The 19,179-nt window shown below is 52.5% G+C and overlaps 1 protein-coding gene across 6 annotated transcripts; it reads left to right on the forward strand.

Annotated features, from left to right (window-relative positions):
- The first annotated feature begins 922 nt into the window (after window positions 1–922).
- On the forward strand, window positions 923–14,385 carry NFE2L1 (NFE2 like bZIP transcription factor 1). 6 transcript variants are annotated; one of them, XM_010594364.3, is made up of 6 exons: window positions 923–1,034; window positions 2,513–3,529; window positions 8,403–8,618; window positions 9,076–9,165; window positions 9,384–9,542; window positions 11,245–14,385. In XM_010594364.3, exons 2-6 carry the CDS (start codon window positions 3,020–3,022, stop codon window positions 12,592–12,594), a joined length of 2,325 nt encoding a protein of 774 aa, XP_010592666.1. In that variant the 5' UTR covers window positions 923–1,034; window positions 2,513–3,019; the 3' UTR covers window positions 12,595–14,385. The 6 variants fall into 6 exon arrangements, with proteins under 6 accessions (XP_010592666.1, XP_064127248.1, XP_003414718.1 ...); XM_064271178.1 differs by having other exon boundaries at window positions 923–1,028; XM_003414670.4 differs by lacking the exon at window positions 923–1,034 and adding an exon at window positions 1,323–1,436.
- Window positions 14,386–19,179: the final 4,794 nt, after the last annotated feature.

Consider the following 19,179-nt stretch of genomic DNA (forward strand, 5'->3'; position numbering starts at 1 on the left):
AGCGGGCTCTAGAAGGTGTTTCTGTCATGAAAAATATCGCTATACCACATCTCTCACACCCCAACGTTCCACCAGCGCCGTAGGAACCCACCCGTAGGGCTGTTTCCGAGGTGAGACTCTTGCTTGGGACATTAGCCACAACCGTCACAGACTGGGGAAACCCTGGTGGCATAGTGGTTAAGAGCTCGGCTGCTAACCAAAAGGTCATCAGTTCGAATCCACCAGGCGCTCCTTGGAAACCCTATGGAGCAGTTCTACTCTGCCCTATAGGGTCGCTATGAGTTGGAATCGACTCCACGGCAACGGGTTTTTGGTCACAGACTGGAGGGGTTGAAGGGCGCCAGGCCAGCACGGTTAGGAAGCTGGGATACAAGCTTCCGCTGCCAGCATCCAAGATGGTGGCACGAGAGTCGCCGCCGGGAGGACCACATGTTCCGTGCCCCGCCCCGGCCCTTTCGGTTATCACTGGACTTTTGCAAGTCACCGTGGGAACCCTCAAGAGGAGAGTTCCGCGCTCCGGCGGCAATTCCACCTCCCACTACCTGTCCTAGGCCCTCGTTTCTCAGCCCAATGCACTGGAAGCGCCTACCCTGTAGATTTAGCTCAGCGCCCAGTCTATAACACCTCCCGCAGTCGCGCTCGGCGGAAGGGTCCAGAAAGCCAGGCACTAGAGTCTTCGTGCCAGTCATTGGTGGGACCACGCTGCGGGGCGGGCCTAGACACTCATTGGGCCGTGGATCATGTCAGTCTTGGGAGATTGGCAGGCAGAGGAGGAGACTCATTCAGCCATTGGGCTCTCTCTTCTGTCAATCAACGCTACATCCGGCGACCGCCACGCTCTCGGCTTGTTGATTGGAGAAACCTGTTACTGGGTAGCCGCGGCGGGAGGGCTTCCGAGCGAGGTGGAAGGAGGGGGCGGGGAGGGACGCGGAGGCAGGGGAGCTCTAGGCCGGCCGGCGGTGGCGGCGGCGAGGCCGGGACTCAGGCTGCAGGCCTGCTGTGGCGGCAGCGGCGGACGCCGAGCGCAGGCAAGGGTATCGGGCACATTTCTTCCTCCCCTTGACGGGAGGGGCGCAGCGCCGCGGGGCCGAGACCTATGGCGTGAGGGGCGGCGGGGTGGAGCTGAGGCTCAGGTGTGGGAGCGGGCGGCCAAGCAGGGTTTTCATCGGGGCCGGGGTCTGGCAGCGAGGGGCCGCAGGGCCGGGAAGAGGCCGACTCCGGCGTAGGTCGGCCTGGGGAGGTTTGAGGGCACTGGAAGGCGTGGTGTTAGGCCCGGGTTGGGAGCGGGGTGGGGCTATATGGCCGGAGGGCGGGGTGGGTTTGGCTTTAAGGGTGGGTCAAGGCCGGGAAAATAACACTTGTTCGCTGCTGCCCCGGAAGGCTGGAGGCCGAGACGCTGAGAGTGGGCATGGCGACTTGGTCCCAACCGGACTCGGGTATCCGGGGTAGGGTGGGACTGGCCCGGACTCAGACCAGGGTCCTGTGGCCCTACCCGATCTTTAAGGGAATTTGGCCGGTTTCTCAAACTTAATTGGCTCTTGGGAGGTTTTAATACTAAATTGCGTGAGAACGAGAGAGTAGGAATCCTGGGTCGCAATTGTGTTTACTCTGACCAGATTGTGTTTGTGTGTGTGTAGATCGCTTTTCCGTTTAGACTGAAGGTGGTAGATGGGTTACAACAGTAAGAGGAGAGGGGGATGTCTTGGTTTATGAAATTAATGGCAGCTCAGACGTAGACTAGAAACTGAAAGGCAGATTTACCCCCTCCCCACCTGGCAGTCTGGCTTGAGAATTTGGCCATAACCTAGTGGTTTGGCTCAGAAGGTGAATAAAAATAAAACCTGTCTATGCAAATTCTGGACGGAATAATCCGACCTCAGGCCCCCACCATCTCTCTTCTTTTTAATGTGAGAGAGTGATAGCAAAGGGAAAATCAGATTTCAAAGTTGAAAAAAACAAGAGGTATTATTCTCTTGTGTAAAGTGGTGGCCTGACCGTTGTCCCCATGTCCTCTGACCCCCTTACACATTAATAATCTTTCCACTTTAGAGTTGGAAAGGGCAAGGATTGTAGGCAGTTTTCTTCGGAGAGATGGGAAACCAACTTAACGTTAAGATGGGAAATTGACTTCTCACACTAAAAATAGAAGCTGGGTAGAGTGTTGGGGCGGGGAGGGGTGGTAAGTCGGGCAACATGTAAAATATTTTGGATGCCCTGGGCATTGTTTGCTTATTCAAAGTAGACTGCCTTTTAGGGTATGGCAAATGTAATATTCAGTAGCAGGGATCCTTTATGAGTGATATTTTGCTGTTACAGTTATCGGGTTTGTAACAGGATTTGTTTGCTTGCTTGTTTGTTTTTGAGAGTATAATAAGTGACTCATTTTCGTTCTGTAAAAGTGGCCTTTTCTTAGAATGTGTTTCCTGCCTTCTACCATGAAGGTTTTCCTACCCCGGTCATGGTGTGCAGAGCATGGAATCTTACCCTGTTGCTCTTGTGATTCCCATTACAGGTTTCTCTGGAAACCCCCCTGGTAAGTGTGGAGGAGGCGGGACACTCTGACCCAAGACAAAAGGCCTGTAGCTCCAGCCAAAGAAAATAAACCTTAGGAGGGAAAAGGAAAAAAAAAAAATCCATCAGCTGTTTCTGAGAACAGCCTGCAGTGGAATCTACAGAGAGGACAGCTAATGTGAGTGAGGAAGTGACTGTATGTGGACTGTGGAGACAGTAAGTCTCGTGGGCCCTGAGGGCCTGGACTGGGTTAGGAACAGTTGCGCTTTCAGAGGTGAGGTGTCAAGAAGGGAAAAGTGAATGTGGTCTGGAGTGTGGCCTTGGCTCCACGGGGTGTGCTTTCCTCTGGGGCCGTCAGGGAGCTCAGCCCCTGTGTTCTGCCAGGGTGAGGTGCAGGGTTTGGCACTGAGGAGGGTAATTTGCTGGCTGAAGCAGCAGAGCAGTGGCCTTGATTTGTATTTTGGAAGATTTAAAAACCAAAAAGCATAAACATTCTGGTCCTTCAGCAATGCTTTCTCTGAAGAAATACTTAACGGAAGGACTCCTTCAGTTCACCATTCTGCTGAGTTTGATTGGGGTGCGGGTGGACGTGGATACTTACCTGACCTCACAGCTCCCCCCGCTCCGGGAGATCATCCTGGGGCCCAGTTCTGCCTATACTCAGACCCAGTTCCACAACCTGAGGAATACTTTGGATGGCTATGGTATCCACCCCAAGAGCATAGACCTGGACAATTACTTCACTGCCCGGCGGCTCCTCAGTCAGGTGAGGGCCCTGGACAGGTTTCAGGTGCCGACCACTGAGGTAAACGCCTGGCTGGTCCACCGGGACCCGGAGGGGTCTGTTTCTGGCAGCCAGCCCAGTTCAGGCCTCGCCCTCGAGAGTTCCAGTGGCCTCCAGGATGTGACAGGCCCAGACAACGGGGTGCGAGAAAGCGAAACGGAGCAGGGATTCAGTGAAGATTTGGAGGATTTGGGGGCTGTAGCCCCTCCAGTCAGTGGAGACTTAACCAAAGAGGTTAGTGGCCCTGTGGTGAGTGGGTGGGGCCTGGGGGTAGGGGGGTGGGCTGGTCCTGAAAGACTGTGGTCACAGCACTAATCCCTTTAAAGAACCAGGTAGGTTCCAGGGGGAGCCTCAGGCATTGTTCGTGGATGGGAATAGGCTGACTTTGAGGTCAGGTTTGGGGGCTGGGAGCATTTCACTGTGTTGAACCATTGACCTACCTCTTAACATACCGTCAGGACAGTGGGAGGTTCCTAGAACATGCCAGCATGTTTACTGCTTGGATTTCAACATGACTTCTGGAGGCTCAGGGCTGGGGAGGGATCATGTTGTGATGGGCTTTGATGCAGTGTGTATCTGTTGCTAAGACACAAATACTTTGTGGACTTTTGCCCAGTACCCCCCCCCCCGCCCCGCTCCCCAATCAAAACACATCCATACCCTGAAGTTCTCTTCCTTTGTGGTCAGGCCTGTTGTTGTTGTGAGGTCCTGATAAGTCAGCTCTCCGGGGGCCTGAGCCAAGGGCTAGATTTGGAGAGTTATTCCTGGCCTGGAGAGGTTCAAGGCTCCTGTTCTTTGCTGAAAGCTTACTGCAGGGATTAGGGAGGAGAGGGCTGGGAGCTTGAAGAGAAGCTGCATTCTGCTTGCCTTGAGCTACCAGAGGAGATCTTTCGCTCCTGTCATGTGGCTTTCTGACTGTTCTGGGCAGAGTGATGCAGTTGCCTTTAGCCCTGTGAATGGCTACTGCTCCTCCCCTCACCAGCACAATGCTAAGATCACATCTGGCTGTGGCTCTGGCTTGCCGCCCAACCTTAAGGAGAGACCCTCTGCACTCTCCTGGCCACTAGGGAAGATGGCTGTATTGGGCTGGGTTTTCCAGAGCTTAGTCTTGGGTGAGGGTGTGGGATGTCCAAGGAGGGGATGTGGAGTGTAGAAAAAGCTCCACAGAGCTGGAGAACTTGGCTCCCCTGCCTACTAGGTCAGACAAGGTTTTGCCTGCCTTCCTGCATCTGAGCCTGTGCCTGACCTTAGTTCTCTGAATGTTAGTGATTGTCGAAGAATGTGGGTTTCTCCAGGCCAGCGAGCCTAAACTGGGGGCAGTTTGGTCCCCCAGGGGACATTTGGCATTGTCTGGAGACATTTTTGGTTGTCACAACAGGCATGTAGTGGGGAGAGACCATGGATGCTGCTAAACATCTGAAAACGCACAGGACAGCCTCCACAACAGATTTATCCAGCCCCAGATATCAGTTGTGCCAAGGTTGAGAAACCTTGCTGGATGCTCAGCTGGCTCATGTGGGATCGACTTTGAGAGAGACTGAGGTTATCTGAGGAGCCTTGGTGGTGGAGTGGTTAAGCGCTCAGCTGCTAACCAAAAGGTCGGCAGTCCGACTCAGTGGGAGAAAGATGTGGCAGTCTGCTTCCATAAAGATTTACAGCCTTGGAAACCCTGTGGGGCAGTTGTACTCTGCCCTGTAGGGTTGCTATGTGTTGGAATTGACTCGACAGCAACGGGTTTGGTTGGTTTAGGGTTATCTGAGCATGGGCAGCTTGAGCATGTCTTACCTCTCCGTGCCTCTTAAATTCTTATAATGCCACTTGGTTTCCAGTCTTGGCACAGTGGTCAGAAGAAGGGTGCCTCCTATGCAGCTCTCCAAGGGGTGGGTGTAACTGGGCCTGCTCCCTGGAACCTGGGCAGGGGCCCTGCAGGGGGAGCTCTGCGCCTGTCCTGCGGGCATGCTCTAGGGGTGGAATGGGATGAGATATTTTGACTATAGTTGGATGGGTTGGGGCAAACCTGCTTTCTGAGCAGGTTTCTGTTTTCCCTTTGTTTCTGGGCCCTCATAAAGGTTGTGCTTTCCCTGACCCCAGACTATCACTGCGCTCTTTGGGGGTTGGTGAGGGACCGGTATTAGGGGCCTAGGCTAGGTATGGGGGAAGGGAGGATTATAATGTGTCTAGAACATTTCCTCAGCAACTCAGGGATAAAAATACCCAGGTCCAGAGCATGTGACAGGCACTGCTGGAGCTAGTATTATCCCTGGAGTGGCAGTGCTCCCCTGCTGCCAGGCCTGTTCGATGGACAGCCATAGCCTGGGCCCTCATCAGGGATAGGATTCCCCTCAAGGTTGGCACTCTGCCCAGAGCAGGGGGGTGGCCTGTTTACAGCTCTTTCCAGGCTAAGAGCAGTTTGTGACCAAGGAGAACATACTGTCTCTCCGCCCTGACCTTAGGCTTGAGTGAAGCAGCAGTGGAGAGGGGGCAGCTGCATCTCCCCCTCAGAAGCCAATCCAGAGTCTGACTGCCATACTGATGACAAGGGCCTTTTTCCTGCTTTGAAAGGGTGCGCAGAGAACACTTTTGAACAAAATGGGGGAGTGGGGGACATACCGGCGGCCAGGGTCCTGCTGAGCACCTGTCTTCCTAAGTGCAGGGTCTCAGGTTGTGCCTCCTCTCATGCTTGGGGCTGGGCCTGGCCAGGATGTGCCATTCTGCACGTGTGCACATGGCTTTCATCTTTCCTCTAGTCTGACCTATTTTAGGGTGACAGAGCCCCTAGTTCACAGTGGGCCTGTGTGTACTGGGTTCCTGCCCAGCTTGGCTTGTGATCCTTGGGCTAGAGGAGGGCCAGGCACAGCCCTCTGGAGGAACTGGAAAACTGCTTCCACTCCCGGGAAGAACTTAGCTTCCAGAGAAGCTGTGGGAGGGGCAAGCTGCGACAGGAGGGAGCAGCGTGCCACCCCTTCCCCCAGGGCACTTACTGCACCACCCCAGCTGACTGGCTGGGCTGGGTGGGGCTGCCCGCCCCTGGGTGCATCTCCTCAAGGAGACGGAGGCGGCCCTGGGATGGGCTGCTTCCTGCGGCAGCTTCCCCAGCTGCCCTGGTGCAGAGATTGGCTGCCGGCTGCAGCTAGGTAACAGGCGGTGGGAGGGGATTGGCTCCCTCGCATCTCCAGCGGAGGCTTGGGGGAGGAGATTGGCTCTCCGCGCAGCCTAGGTAACGACAGTGGGAGGGGATTGGCTCTTTCCGCAGCCCAGCTGCTGACCTGGGGGAGGGGATTGGCTCTCTGCAGCCTCAGCAGTGACCTGCGGAGGGGGGGAAGGGGGAGGGGATTGGCTCCTTGCTGCAGCCTAGGTAACAAGTTTGGGGGGCGTGGGGAGGGGGAGCGAGGGAGGAGCGGGAGGATAGGCCCAGGAGGGCGCTTGCTTTCCTCTGCAGCTTGAGCCCGGAGCATGGGGTGGGAGTCCCATCTCACTGCAGCCTCTGCGGTGAGCTCAGGGTGGGGGCTGCCGGGTGCCTGAGTGGAACTGGGGTTGTGAGGTGGGAGGGGGCTGCTCAAGGATGGAGGAAGGGGGCTGGGCTGGGCCGCCCAGGCAGCAGCACGGGCGGGGCACCCTCCTCGGGCCCCTTGGAGCTAGCAAGGGGCCACCCTTCCAGCCTGGTGTGTTCCCCGCAAGCCAAGAGCTCCTTGCAGCCCCCTGCCCGGCTTCCCGGCACCGGCTGCCCTGGGGCTCATCTCGCAGACCATGACCCGCCTGGACCGAAGCTCTCACAGTGGTGGGGGCCATGCCAAAGAGAGCCAGCCCCTTAACTCTTTGCTGGCTGGTCACCGGGTGGCCCAGCCCCCCTCTGCTCCTGGGTCCAGGGCTTCTGTTCAGGTTGGTGTATGTGGGGAGACTGTAGGGAGAGGTACAACTGGGAGGTCTTAGGGTCGGGAGGATTATGGTGGGAAAGGGATCTCTGGTTAAGGCTAGGGAGGTGGGGCTAAGATACTGCTTTCTGGAAAGTATCTGCTTTTTAACTGCTGAATGGAGGGCAACAGTTTAGTTTCCTCAGGCCGGTGGGGAGGATTCAGCCACAGGGGGCGGCACGTACGTGAACCCCAAATGGCTCTTATTTATTGGAGGTTCTGTGCTGGTGGCAGTGTGGGTGGTGGTTGGTGCAGGAACTGGTCAGGAGCCACTAGAGTAGATCTGGAGGGAGGCATTTTGGTGCCCAAGGCAGCATTCATAGTTGAGGAGTGATGCGGGTTATGTCCTTGAATGAATTGACTGGCTGGGGAGGCGGGAAGTCGGAAAGTCGTGGGGTGTGGTAAGGAGGGAGTGAGAGCACTGGATGAGGGGACACAGTGGGGCTGCCTGGCTGGGTGGGGCGACCAGTGGGATCATCTGACTCTGCCTGAGGCTCTCCTGGGACCAAGGCAGCTGGCTGGGATCAGCTGAGAATGGGAATTCTGGCAGGGATGGTTCTGGAGGTGAGCCTGGTCTTTAAGAGTTGTGGGTGTTCAGTCTCATTCCTCTGTCAGCCAGGGAAGGGGAATGGCTGGAGGGAGGCCTGGAGATAGCCCAGCGTTGTCATTGGTTGCATCAGGTGGTTGGAAATGCAGGGATTTTCCTTTCCAGCCCACCCCACCCCTTTATGCAAATGAAATGGCACCATAGGCTGATGCAAGCCTGGCCACTAAGAAGCAATTCTGCATGACAGTTTGCCCCTGCTTGCCATGGCCAGCTCCCTATAGACCAAGTTTTAGGGGGTTCTCTTCCTAAAATGAAAAGTGCCTCCTGCTGCCCTCTTCCTTCTTATGTAGGGAGGAGGTGGCCTTGACTAGCCTGGGTGTGCCTCTGGTCCAGATCTTAAACCCACAGGTTTATATGGTGATGGTCACGCTAGTGGTTCTTGATAGTGGCTCTTTTTTGGGGGGGGGGGTGTGGGGGTGGTGTTTGGAAATAGATGAGTGAAGCCTTGCTGGTGCAGAGGGGCAGGTGTAGGACTGGGAGAGGCTCCATCCAGGACTAATTGGAGTGACAGGAGAAGGGACCTCTGAGGAGCAGGACAGGGAGGGGCCCTTGGGACCTGAGAGTAAAGTCATGGTGGTCTGTCTTTCAGGACATAGATCTGATTGACATCCTTTGGCGACAGGATATTGATCTGGGGGCTGGGCGCGAGATTTTTGACTATAGTCATCGCCAGAAGGAGCAGGATGTGGACAAAGAGCTGCGAGATGGAGGAGAGCAGGGGGACACCTGGCCCGGTGAGGATGCAGAGGCTCTGGCGCGGAACCTGCTAGTGGATGGAGAAACTGGGGAGAGCTTCCCTGCACAGGTAACAACGCCTCCACCTACCGGGTTCTCTTTTTTCCCTACCCCCCAAAACACACAGACTTCGGGTAGAGGTCTTCCAGGAATGTCCCCTTCAAGAGAACAGGTTGTGACTGGGGGATGGACCAGAACGTGTATTCTGTGTTGTGGTCCGTAAGCCCTGGCTAGGCCAGGGAGGGGGCGTGGTGAGCAGTAGTTGCAGAGGGGCCAGGCCCTGGCAACAGCACAGAGGAGGCAAAGCCTCGGACATCCTCCTGCCTGCTTTAGGACTCTTCCGTCTCCCTTGTCCTCTGGAGTTTGGGATTCAGGGCCAGCCATTGTCCCAGGAATGGGAGGGAGCTTGCAGGCCTGCAGTCAGCCAGCTCCCCATGCAGTTTCCCCTTGGACAGGCTGGGAGGAGGCCTCAGCCTGCAGGCAGCCAAGGCCCAGGTCAGTCAGACTTACAGTTGCTGTTGCCACAGGTGCCTGGTGGGGAGGACCAGACGGCCCTGTCCCTGGAAGAGTGCCTTAGGCTGCTGGAGGCCACCTGCCCCTTTGGGGAGAATGCTGAGGTGAGCAGGGCTCAGGGAGAGCCCACTGAGCAGGGCTGCCTGCACCTGGCATGTTCCTCCATGGCTGGCTAAGGTGCCAACTCTTGGTTCTGGCCTTGTCCTGGCTTCTGGGGGTGAATCAGAGGAAGGAAGACACAGAAAGCAGGTGGTAGCCTCTGGGAGGAAAGCGGAAGGTAGTTTTTTTTCCTCCCCTGTTAAAGCCTCTGTTTTGACCCCAGTTTCCAGCAGATATTTCCAGCATAACAGAAGCAGTGCCTAGTGAGAGTGAGCCTCCACCTCTTCAGAACAACCTCCTGTCTCCTCTCCTGACGGGGACAGAGTCACCATTTGACTTGGAACAGCAGTGGCAGGATCTCATGTCCATCATGGAGATGCAGGTAGGGTTATCAGAACAGGGGACAAACCCCTCGGATTTGTTTTTTCACCTCTGGGGAAAGAAGTAGTAACACCTCTCTTTCTCTGAACTGTACGCCCCAGGTGTCTCCTTGGGGCGGCAGGGAGTGGAGTGAGGGGTAGACTAGCTTTCCAAAGCAGGGCCTGCCGCCTGGGTGTGCCTTCTTCCGTTCTCTCAGGCAGAGTCACTTGGCTGGGTGTTTCCAAGGTTTGGTGTTAATTCTAGCATTGATTCATGTGGTGCTTGACAGCCATCATCGTCTCACTTGGCCCTCACAGTACTCTGATCAGCCAGTATGTTTTTTTTTTTAATTGTGCTTTAAGTGAAAGTTTACAAATCAAGTCAGTCTCTCACACAAAAACTTACGTACACCTTGCTACATACTTCCAATTGCTTTCCCCCTAATGAGACAGCCTGCTCCCTCCTTCCATTCTCTTCGTGTCCATTTCACCAGCTTCTAACCCCCTCGACCCCCTCATCTCCCCTCCAGGCAGGAGATGCCAACATAGTCTCACATGTCCACCTGATCCAAGAAGCTCACTCCTCACCAGCGTCCCTCTCCAACCCATTGTCCAGTCCAATCCCTGTCTGAAGAGTTGGCTTTGGGAATGGTTCCTGTCTTGGGCTAACAGAAGGTCTAGGGGCCATGACCACCGGGGTCCGTCTAGTCTCAGTCAGACCGTTAAGTCTGGTCTTATGAGAATTTGGAGTGTGCATCCCACTGCTCTCCTGCTCCCTCAGGGGTTCTCTGTTGTGTTCCCCGTCAGGGCAGTCATTGATTGTAGCTGGGCACCAGCTAGCTCTTCTGGTCTTCTGCCAGTATTATTTTAAAGGTGTTCTAATTGGGGCTTTGAACTGATTCTTCCCGCTTCAGTTATGGCCAAGAAAGTGAAACTGGAACAGACTGGAATTTTTAAATTTTGGGTGAACTGGTAGAACAAGAAAAATTACGGATCGAAGCCTTGCTAGAAGCTTCATTTCCCTTTTAGAAAACAAGGATAGCGTACATATAACATAGCAACAAAATTTCTCGCCCGTGGGCACAGAGTCAGAAACGGCACTGCCACACTCAAAGATGGCGGCCGACCTTGCGGCTTTGAATGTGTGTCACTCTCCACAGTCCTGCCAGTAATCCAGTCTCACGCATTAGCCTCTGGAAAGAGCTCGCTATGCCTTTTCCGAGTCTCCCATTCCAGGGCTTTGACCCGTAATTTTTCGCATTCCGAATTACCCAAATTGTAAAAATTTGGGTCTGTTTTGATTTCATTTCGTCAGCCATGACTGAACCAATTCAAACCGGTTTGAAGCCCTGGTTCTAATTCCTAAGTCTGGGTGTTCTTTTCACGGTGCTGATCTTGTAGTGGTGAGGAGGTAGTTAGGGTTATGGGTTTCCTTAGTCTCCCTTTAAGATGGGGGGAGTCTGGCCAAATGTGTCCAGGACCCGGTCATGTCCTGCATTTGGGGTGGAGTCCACAGGAAGGAGGAGCCCATCTCTCTCAGGTCTGGTGGACCAAGCTGGCCAAGAGCTGACCCTGTGAGCTTTGGTTTCCAACCTTTTATTTTACACCAGTGCAGCTGGGGCTCTGTTGGGAGCCTACAGTGTGTGCACCCTCCTCCCTCTCCACACCTGGAGAGGGAGTTTGCTCCTCACACTCCGGAACAATGATGCGTTTCTCCCCTCCCAGGCCATGGAAGTAAACACGTCGACCAGTGAAATCCTGTACAACACCCCTCCTGGAGACCCACTGAGCACCAACTACAGCCTTGCCCCCAACACTCCCATCAATCAGAATGTCAGCCTGCATCAGGCGTCTCTGGGGAGCTGCAGCCAGGACTTCTCCCTCTTCAGCCCTGAGGTGGAGAGCCTGCCTGTGGCTGGCAGCTCCACACTGCTCCCCCTGGTCCCCAGCAATTCCACCAGCCTCAACTCCACCTTTGGCTCCACCAACCTGGCGGGGCTCTTCTTTCCACCCCAGCTCAATGGCACCACCAATGACACAGCAGGCCCAGAGCTGCCTGACCCCTTGGGGGGCCTTCTGGATGAAGCCATGCTGGATGAGATTAGCCTCATGGACCTGGCCATTGAAGAAGGCTTTAACCCTGTGCAGGCCTCCCAGCTGGAAGAGGAGTTTGACTCTGACTCAGGCCTCTCCTTGGACTCGAGCCATAGCCCTTCCTCCCTGAGCAGCTCTGAAGGCAGTTCTTCCTCCTCTTCCTCTTCCTCTTCTTCCTCCTCTTCCTCGGCTTCTTCCTCAGCCTCTTCCTCCTTTTCTGAGGAAGGTGCTGTTGGCTACAGTTCTGATTCTGAGGCCCTGGATCTAGAAGAGGCAGAGGGTGCTGTGGGCTACCAGCCCGAGTATTCCAAGTTTTGCCGCATGAGCTATCAAGATCCATCTCAGCTCTCCTGCCTGCCCTATTTGGAGCATGTGGGCCACAACCACACATACAACATGGCGCCCAGTGCCCTCGACTCTGCTAACCTGCCGCCTCCCAGCACCCTCAAGAAAGGCAGCAAGGAGAAGCAGGCAGACTTCTTAGACAAGCAGATGAGCCGGGATGAGCATCGAGCCCGAGCTATGAAGATCCCCTTCACCAATGACAAGATCATCAATCTGCCTGTGGAGGAGTTCAACGAGCTGCTCTCCAAATACCAGCTGAGTGAGGCCCAGCTGAGCCTCATCCGTGACATCCGGCGCCGGGGCAAGAACAAGATGGCGGCGCAGAACTGCCGCAAGCGGAAGCTGGACACTATCCTGAACTTGGAACGAGATGTGGAGGACCTGCAGCAGGATAAAGCCCGGCTGCTGCGGGAGAAAGTGGAGTTCCTGCGGTCACTGCGGCAGATGAAGCAGAAGGTCCAGAGTCTGTACCAGGAGGTGTTTGGGCGGCTGCGTGATGAGAACGGGCGGCCCTATTCCCCCAGCCAGTACGCGCTCCAGTATGCTGGGGATGGCAGTGTCCTTCTCATTCCCCGCACGCTGGCTGACCAGCAGGCTCGGCGGCAAGAGAGGAAGCCAAAGGACCGGAGGAAGTGAGCCTGGGGAGGAAGGGGTTGACGCTCACCAAGACCGAAACTGAAGGGCTGGGCCTGGACTTGGACCTGGACCTACAGCGGGGACTTTAATGCCTTCTTACCCAATATATCTTCTCAGATGGGATGACTGCGGGTCAGTGTACAGGAGAGGCGGGCGCAGGCGCTGTCTGGCTCAGCTTCCCCCCACGGGGGTGGGGTGAAAGTGGCCAGACCGTTTGGGTGGAGAGGGTCCTCGCCCCTACCCCTTACCTTCAGGGGAAGGGGTGGTGCTGCCATTGCTGGAGGCAGGGGAGCTATATGGAGCAGAGGCCAACAGGGAAAGGAAGGGACTTGGGAGAGGAGGGGAAAGTAGTAGAAAGTCTTGTTCCTGGAAGGGAGGAAGAATAACCCCAAGAAATCAAAGCGGGAAGAAAACCAAGGGAAGGTCAAGTTTGGCTTTGGCCAGGATTCCAGGCAGCAGGTGTAGTGACTTGGGTGGGACTAGGTTATTGGTGTGAGTGAACCCCATTTCACTCTGGGGAGGGGTGATATGCAGACACAGGGCAGGCTGGGCTGGGGGCCTTGTTAACTTTCTGCTCCCTGTACCTTTGGCATCCCTGAAGGGGCTCTTGGATATCTCCCAGTATTTTTCAGTGGGGTGGGAGCCATAGGGACCCAACACTGGCGTTGAGGTTTAGGGTCAAAGGGCAGAGTGAAGAAGGAAGGGTCATGAGGCCCCATGTTGCAGCAGCCCCAACACCAAGCATGTCACTCACTGCCCTGCCACTCCCATTTCCCTTTGTGCTCCAGCCACCTCTGAGGGAGGCACCCACTGTCCCCATCAGAGCCCGCATGTGAATGCTGTACTCTTCCACCCCCCTCCCCCCACCAGCTGCCTGTAGCTGTTAGGTAGCTGGACCACCAGTGCTCCCGGTACTGGGCCTGCGCCCGCCTCCTCTGGGGGCTGCCTCTGAGGCAGGGGGTGGTGGTGGGGCAGGGGGGATGATGTGGAGGGAGAAGCCAGCGCTACAGCCTCCAGGCAGTATTCAGCACAACACTGGGGAGTGACCCTTCCTTCAGACCTCCCCCTACCAACTGGGCTTGTCACTGAAAAAAAAAAAAAAAGTCTACACAACTCAGCAACAACAAAACTAGTCCTTAGAATTTCTTGCGCTTTGATTTTTTTAGGGCTTGAAACTGTTTCACTTATAGGGTTTAGAATGCTTGTGATGAGTAAAAAGGAGATGCCCCAATATTCAAAGCTGCTAAATGTTCTCTTTGCCATAAAGACTCCGTGTAACTGTGTGAACACTTGGGATTTTTCTCCTCTGTCCCGAGGTCTCTGTCTGGTTTCTTTTTTTTGGGTTTCTTTGTAGAATGAGAAGTGCATGAAGTGGGGGCTGAGAGCACCCTTCCCCCAGGCTCTCAGCCATAGGCAGCTTTTGCACAGCCCTGCCTTACCAGGGCTCCTGGAGACTGCCTGGAGGAGCAGAGAAGGGAGCTCTGAGGTGGCCAGATGGCTCCAGGACCACAGTGTCTTTAACTGTCACTGCTGCCATCCCTGCCTGACTCTGGAATACCCTGTTCCAGACTAATAGGAGCGGGTTGAGGGGGGGAAGCACTGATTTCCCTCCCCATGGGGGGGGTGTTCTACCTGAGCAGTGGGGATAGAAGGCGTGAGCCTGGGAAGTGCTTTTATAAATTATTTTCCTTGTAGATTTTATTTTTAATTTATCTCTGTGACCTGCCAGGGAGAGGAGAGAGATGCTGTGAGCACATGACAAAATAAAATAAAACGATGATTCATTCTCAAGTGCAGTTTTTCCCTACTTTGAGTTTAAATTGATGGTAAGCAAACAGGCCCCATGGAGGACTGGCCATTGTGTGGCTGAGGCAGAGTTCACATGGGAAGGTGGGTGGAGAGCAGGGGAGGCTGACGGTGGGGACTCTTAAATGTTGTATAGATCCTTCCAAGCAGGTGTTCTGTACCTCTTCATAGGATGTGCCAGCTAGTGCTGCCTCAGAGAAGGGTTCAGAATTCTTCCAGCCTCCCCTCATACAACTAAGTCAGCTAGGTGGAGGTGTTTCATCACCTGGCCCAGCTCCTTACCTGCCCACCTGCTACAAACTGCATTTTTAAGCTGGATGGTGCTGTTACTTCTGTGGTGGCCCCACCGGCCAAAGGCAAGCGGAGTATTGGAGTGTAGTCACGGCCAGTGGGGATGATGAAAAGTGAGAAGTAGGCAGCTGGGCCCCAGAGTTTTAAGGCATCATTGAAAAAACCTCCCCAGCTGAGTAGGTATCGTTCTCCCTCACACTGCTTTTGACAGCAAGCCTATGAAGGGTTGTGATGCTTTAAGGTGTCTCTAGGTGGCTGTGGAACTGCCACATGCCCACCCTCTCCAGGGTGGGTGCTTAGTAAGTGCCTGAGGCCTCCCTGAGCTGTGGCCCCCCATAATGGAACCAGTGATCTTGAACTCCTGAGCACCACTGTGCAGCCTGGCTCAGCCCAGTCCTTTAATGCTACTGGAGTTGTCCTGAGGGGTGGAATAGAATTCTAAGAACAACATTTCTAACGATTTGTTTGAATTTACAAGTACCCCCTGCCCCCCCATCTCTAGTTGGAAAGAATTGGTTATAGTAAATAAGAGCTGTTTCCTGATTAGGAATTGATGATGTCTGTAAGCCAGATAAAACCAAGATTCTTAAAAAACACCTAGAAAGCAAGACAAAAACTTTAATCCATGCTGGTGATTTAAAAAAAAAATTGTAATAGAGAAAGGTAAACTGACTATATTTTTGTATCCCAGAAGTGTGTGTATATGTATTTTTTTGTTTTAGTACACAATTAGGCTATACCTTTTATACCTTGTTTTGCAACTTTTTTTTTTTAACTTCACAGATTTAAAGACTTTTCAACAGAAAAGCTCTTTACCCCTTTGCTAGTGTTGCCTCTGGACTTGGAAAGTGTATTTTTGCTGCCCATCACGTCCCCTTACAGGGATGTATAGTTGTGTCTAGGATCATGCTGATTAGCTGGGGCTCAGGGCCAAGTTGGTCAGCACTGTGTGGGGCTGACCTCTTTTTGCTGCTGGCAGGTGGAGTGGGTGTTCCAACCTCAAGGCACTTTCTGGCAGGAAATGAGAACTCAAGTAAGGCCTGTGAAAGGGCTTCTACCTACTAACCCATCACCTAAGACAAGGAAATAAAATCAAATTCACTGGAGTGAGGGGGCAGAAAGGTGTGTGGGAGCGGGCCTGAAGCCTATCTAAGGACCAGACTTCAGGGTGAGCTGTGCGGGTGGGGCTTTGTCTTGACTTTAGCAGTCCTAGGCTTCATTCAAAGGAGCCCTACTGGTGTAACAGTTACAGCACTTGGCTGCTACCCAAAAAGGTTGACAATTTGAACCCACCAGCCACTCTGGAGATAAAGATGTGATAGTCTGCTACCGTAAAGATTTACAGCCTGGGTAACCGTATGGGGCGATTCTATGGTCACAGGGTTGCTATGAGTCGGAATCGACTTGACAGCAGTGGGTTTGGTTTTTCTTTTGGTTAGGCATCATTCAAACTAATTTCCACACATTTTATTCACGTCAGGAGATGGAACTAGACCCATTGTTTCAGCCTCAGCCCTGCACAGGATCTCACCGTGAAGCTGGGGATATAGTGATTTAGACATGTGCCTCAGTGTCATCAAGAGCTGGCCTCCGTGACTGACCTTGTCCCCTTTACTGGGAAAAGCTGAGCAGTAACTCGTCAGCTAGAGCTTGGTGAGTGGGGAAGCACTTTCCATATAGCTCTGCCTTCCTCAGGCTGGCTTCATCTCTGCTTTCACAACCCCCAGCTAAACCAGACCTTGCTGCCGTCCAGGTTTGTTTGGCAACTAGCTGGAACATAGGCACCGACCAAGAGCAGTAACTTTAAAGCCTCAGAGTAAATACGTAGTTTTAGGGCACTACCTGGTGAACAGGTGTGCAGCAAGAATGTTTCCACATTGATGCAGACACAGATACTAGATTGGTATCTGGCTCTCCGGGCAGTCATTTTCCCAACCAAGTGTAGACATTCTCTAGCAAAACCCATGTGTTTATCACGAGCAGTTAAGCCTTGTTTTCGTATCACAAACCTTCAACCTGTCATTTTTTCACTGTGTCAAGGACAATGTTTCTCCCACCTTTACTTTTTTCTCACAGAGGCCATTCATGCTCCTTGCCTCTGGTTTTGAACTCGATAGTGGAGAATGAGCATACAGGATTGCTGGGATACACGTGAAACTGAACACCTGATTTGAGTTTGTCCTTGTTCTCTCCGGGACTTCTTTGAAAGTCCGTGTCTGCCTGAATTAGATGAGAAACAGAATCTAGTGCACATGTCCCTGGAGGGGTGAGAGCGTGGGACCTTGCTAAAGACATGTTTTCGAAATCAGCTGGAAAGAAGCCGTCGTCCTCATTTTTACGTATACAAAGATACCAATGAAGGTGCTTGTTCTTTCTATCCTAACTTCAACTTCAGAATGGTGGTAGGCTGCACAGCACAGTATTTAACTTGAATCCAGATGCTATTATCAATCAAGGAAACAAAATCTAGTTCACTTGGGGAGAGAGAAAGGCCAAGGAATTGGAGCTCTGCCTTTTGTTTTAAATACAAGTTTAATTAGACTAATTCAGCTGACTTATACCTTCTAGTTCTCAAGCTAAAGGCTGAAGCCGCAACTGAAACAACAGTCTAGTGTCCCAGAGCCAGGCCCCAAACTTGCCCAGCCTGACCCTGGGCCATGCAAACAGTGAACAGGGCAGGCTCGGGCAAAGTCAACAGATTCAAAAATCCATTCTGGGTAAACAGTGCCTTGGTACTATCACAAACCACCATAGAAACCAGTGAGGTCACAATGCAGACCCAGTCTTCCCATAGAATATGTTAACACAAGCTACATAATCTAAACAAAAAAACACAGAAGCTGAATTGTCAGCACATAGTCTAAACTCAAGTGTTTCTCTCTGCCACCTACTGGCCTAAGCAAAAAAAAAAAAAAAAAAAAAAAGCCTTAGAAACAGACCACTCTGTGCCTACCACTCCCCCACCCAGCCCCCAAAGCAAAGCCAACTATGCTTTTCATCCCAGCAGGATAGTTTTATTTCAGATTTTATTTGTTTCAACACATCCACAATCTGTTCAGGAGGAAGCTCACAAAGCCAAGGTTGATTAAAAGTCATCCACATAAGAGAGCTGAATGTTACACTTAGCACATTGGTAGAAAAGCAGTAGCCTTTGAAGAAAACCTCGCTGGTGGACACAGTCAAACCTAAGTTATGTGCAGAACCAGAGAGATTATAATAAAGTTGTCTTGGGATCTTACGCTTCTATCAAACTCCATTCATCACATACCAAAATACCAGGACGCCTCTACATGATTGCCTCCTACTGCTAAAAGGCAAGGTGAAGCAAGGACTTAACTGAATACTGGCCTAGTTGTCATGTTTTTATTTCCATCCATTTCTGGAGGGGAGACAACACAGAGCCTGGACTTGGTTCAGTCCCATCAGCTCTCAGTTTTAAATGACAACATCCTCATGAGAAGGCCAACTCACACATCAGATAACCTGATCAGATTAATACGATTTCACACAGAACTCAGCTCCATAGTTGAGGATCTAGAGCTACTGCAGAAAAAAACCAGTTTTAGATTTTAGAGTTCTGGTTCCACCAAATTATTTTGGAATAGCAATTTCCTTTATTATTTTCCCTTTACTATGAGATATTTAACTGTAATGCAGATTCCCACTGCTATGGGCCACAGACTGCAAAGGTGTACTGAACACACATGGCCAAATACCAAATGGCCAAGAGTTAAAATCATATTGAGCCAAGCCTGAATATGACCATCACAGAATGAGTTCTGGAATACAAGATTACACCTGACAGTAAGTGTTACACTGTACGTTTCTGATGCTAAACAGAAGCGCCCTTAACTGAAGAGTGGAGGAGCAAGGCACTGGATGGGCTTTGCCTGCAGAGGGGAGCCCTGGTGGTGCGGTGGTTAAGATCTACGGCTGTTAATTAAAAGGCTGGCAGTTCAAATCCACCAGGTGCTCCTTGGAAACCCTACTGGGCAGTTCTACTCCGTCCCATAGGGTCACTGTGAGTTGGAACTGACTCGACGGCAACAGGTTTGGTTTTTGGTTTGGCCAGCATTAAAAAAAAAAACTGTAGCCATCGAGTTGATTTCCACTCATAGTGACTCTTCAGCATAGAAGAGTGCAAATAACGATGCTGTCCTCTTGTTAGTACACTTTCCTTTTTTAATAGTACTGAAAAACCTCTCCCTGCTTCAACACCTGGGCTAGTCTATGATGATGACGCAATTTCACAGAAGCCATCCAACAGGTTTTTGCACTGCGTTAAGAAGCGCTCTCTGAGTACTTTCTGAAGCAGACTTAAGATTGGTGTGCCTATTGATGTTTTTTATTTCTAGTGTTTCTGCATGTATCTGCGGCTTCAACAATCACTTGAGAAAAACTTATCTTTAAACCTTGGATCTAGAACTGTGACAACTGGCTTCTAAAGATCACAAAATCCTCTCTGAATGTCTACCTTCCCCTTAACTT

This window comes from Loxodonta africana, chromosome 18, assembly GCF_030014295.1.
Source record: "Loxodonta africana isolate mLoxAfr1 chromosome 18, mLoxAfr1.hap2, whole genome shotgun sequence".
NCBI classification, from domain to species: domain Eukaryota; kingdom Metazoa; phylum Chordata; class Mammalia; order Proboscidea; family Elephantidae; genus Loxodonta; species Loxodonta africana.

What these genes read in the sequence shown, in the direction of transcription:
- NFE2L1 (XM_010594364.3), top strand. Translation starts at nt 3,020, where the DNA reads ATGCTTTCTCTGAAGAAATACTTAACGGAAGGACTCCTTCAGTTCACC. An exon ending in GGGAGAGCTTCCCTGCACAG is followed by an intron (nt 8,619 to 9,075) that starts GTAACAACGCCT and finishes CTGTTGCCACAG; the next exon opens with GTGCCTGGTGGGGAGGACCA. An exon ending in CCTTTGGGGAGAATGCTGAG is followed by an intron (nt 9,166 to 9,383) that starts GTGAGCAGGGCT and finishes TTTTGACCCCAG; the next exon opens with TTTCCAGCAGATATTTCCAG.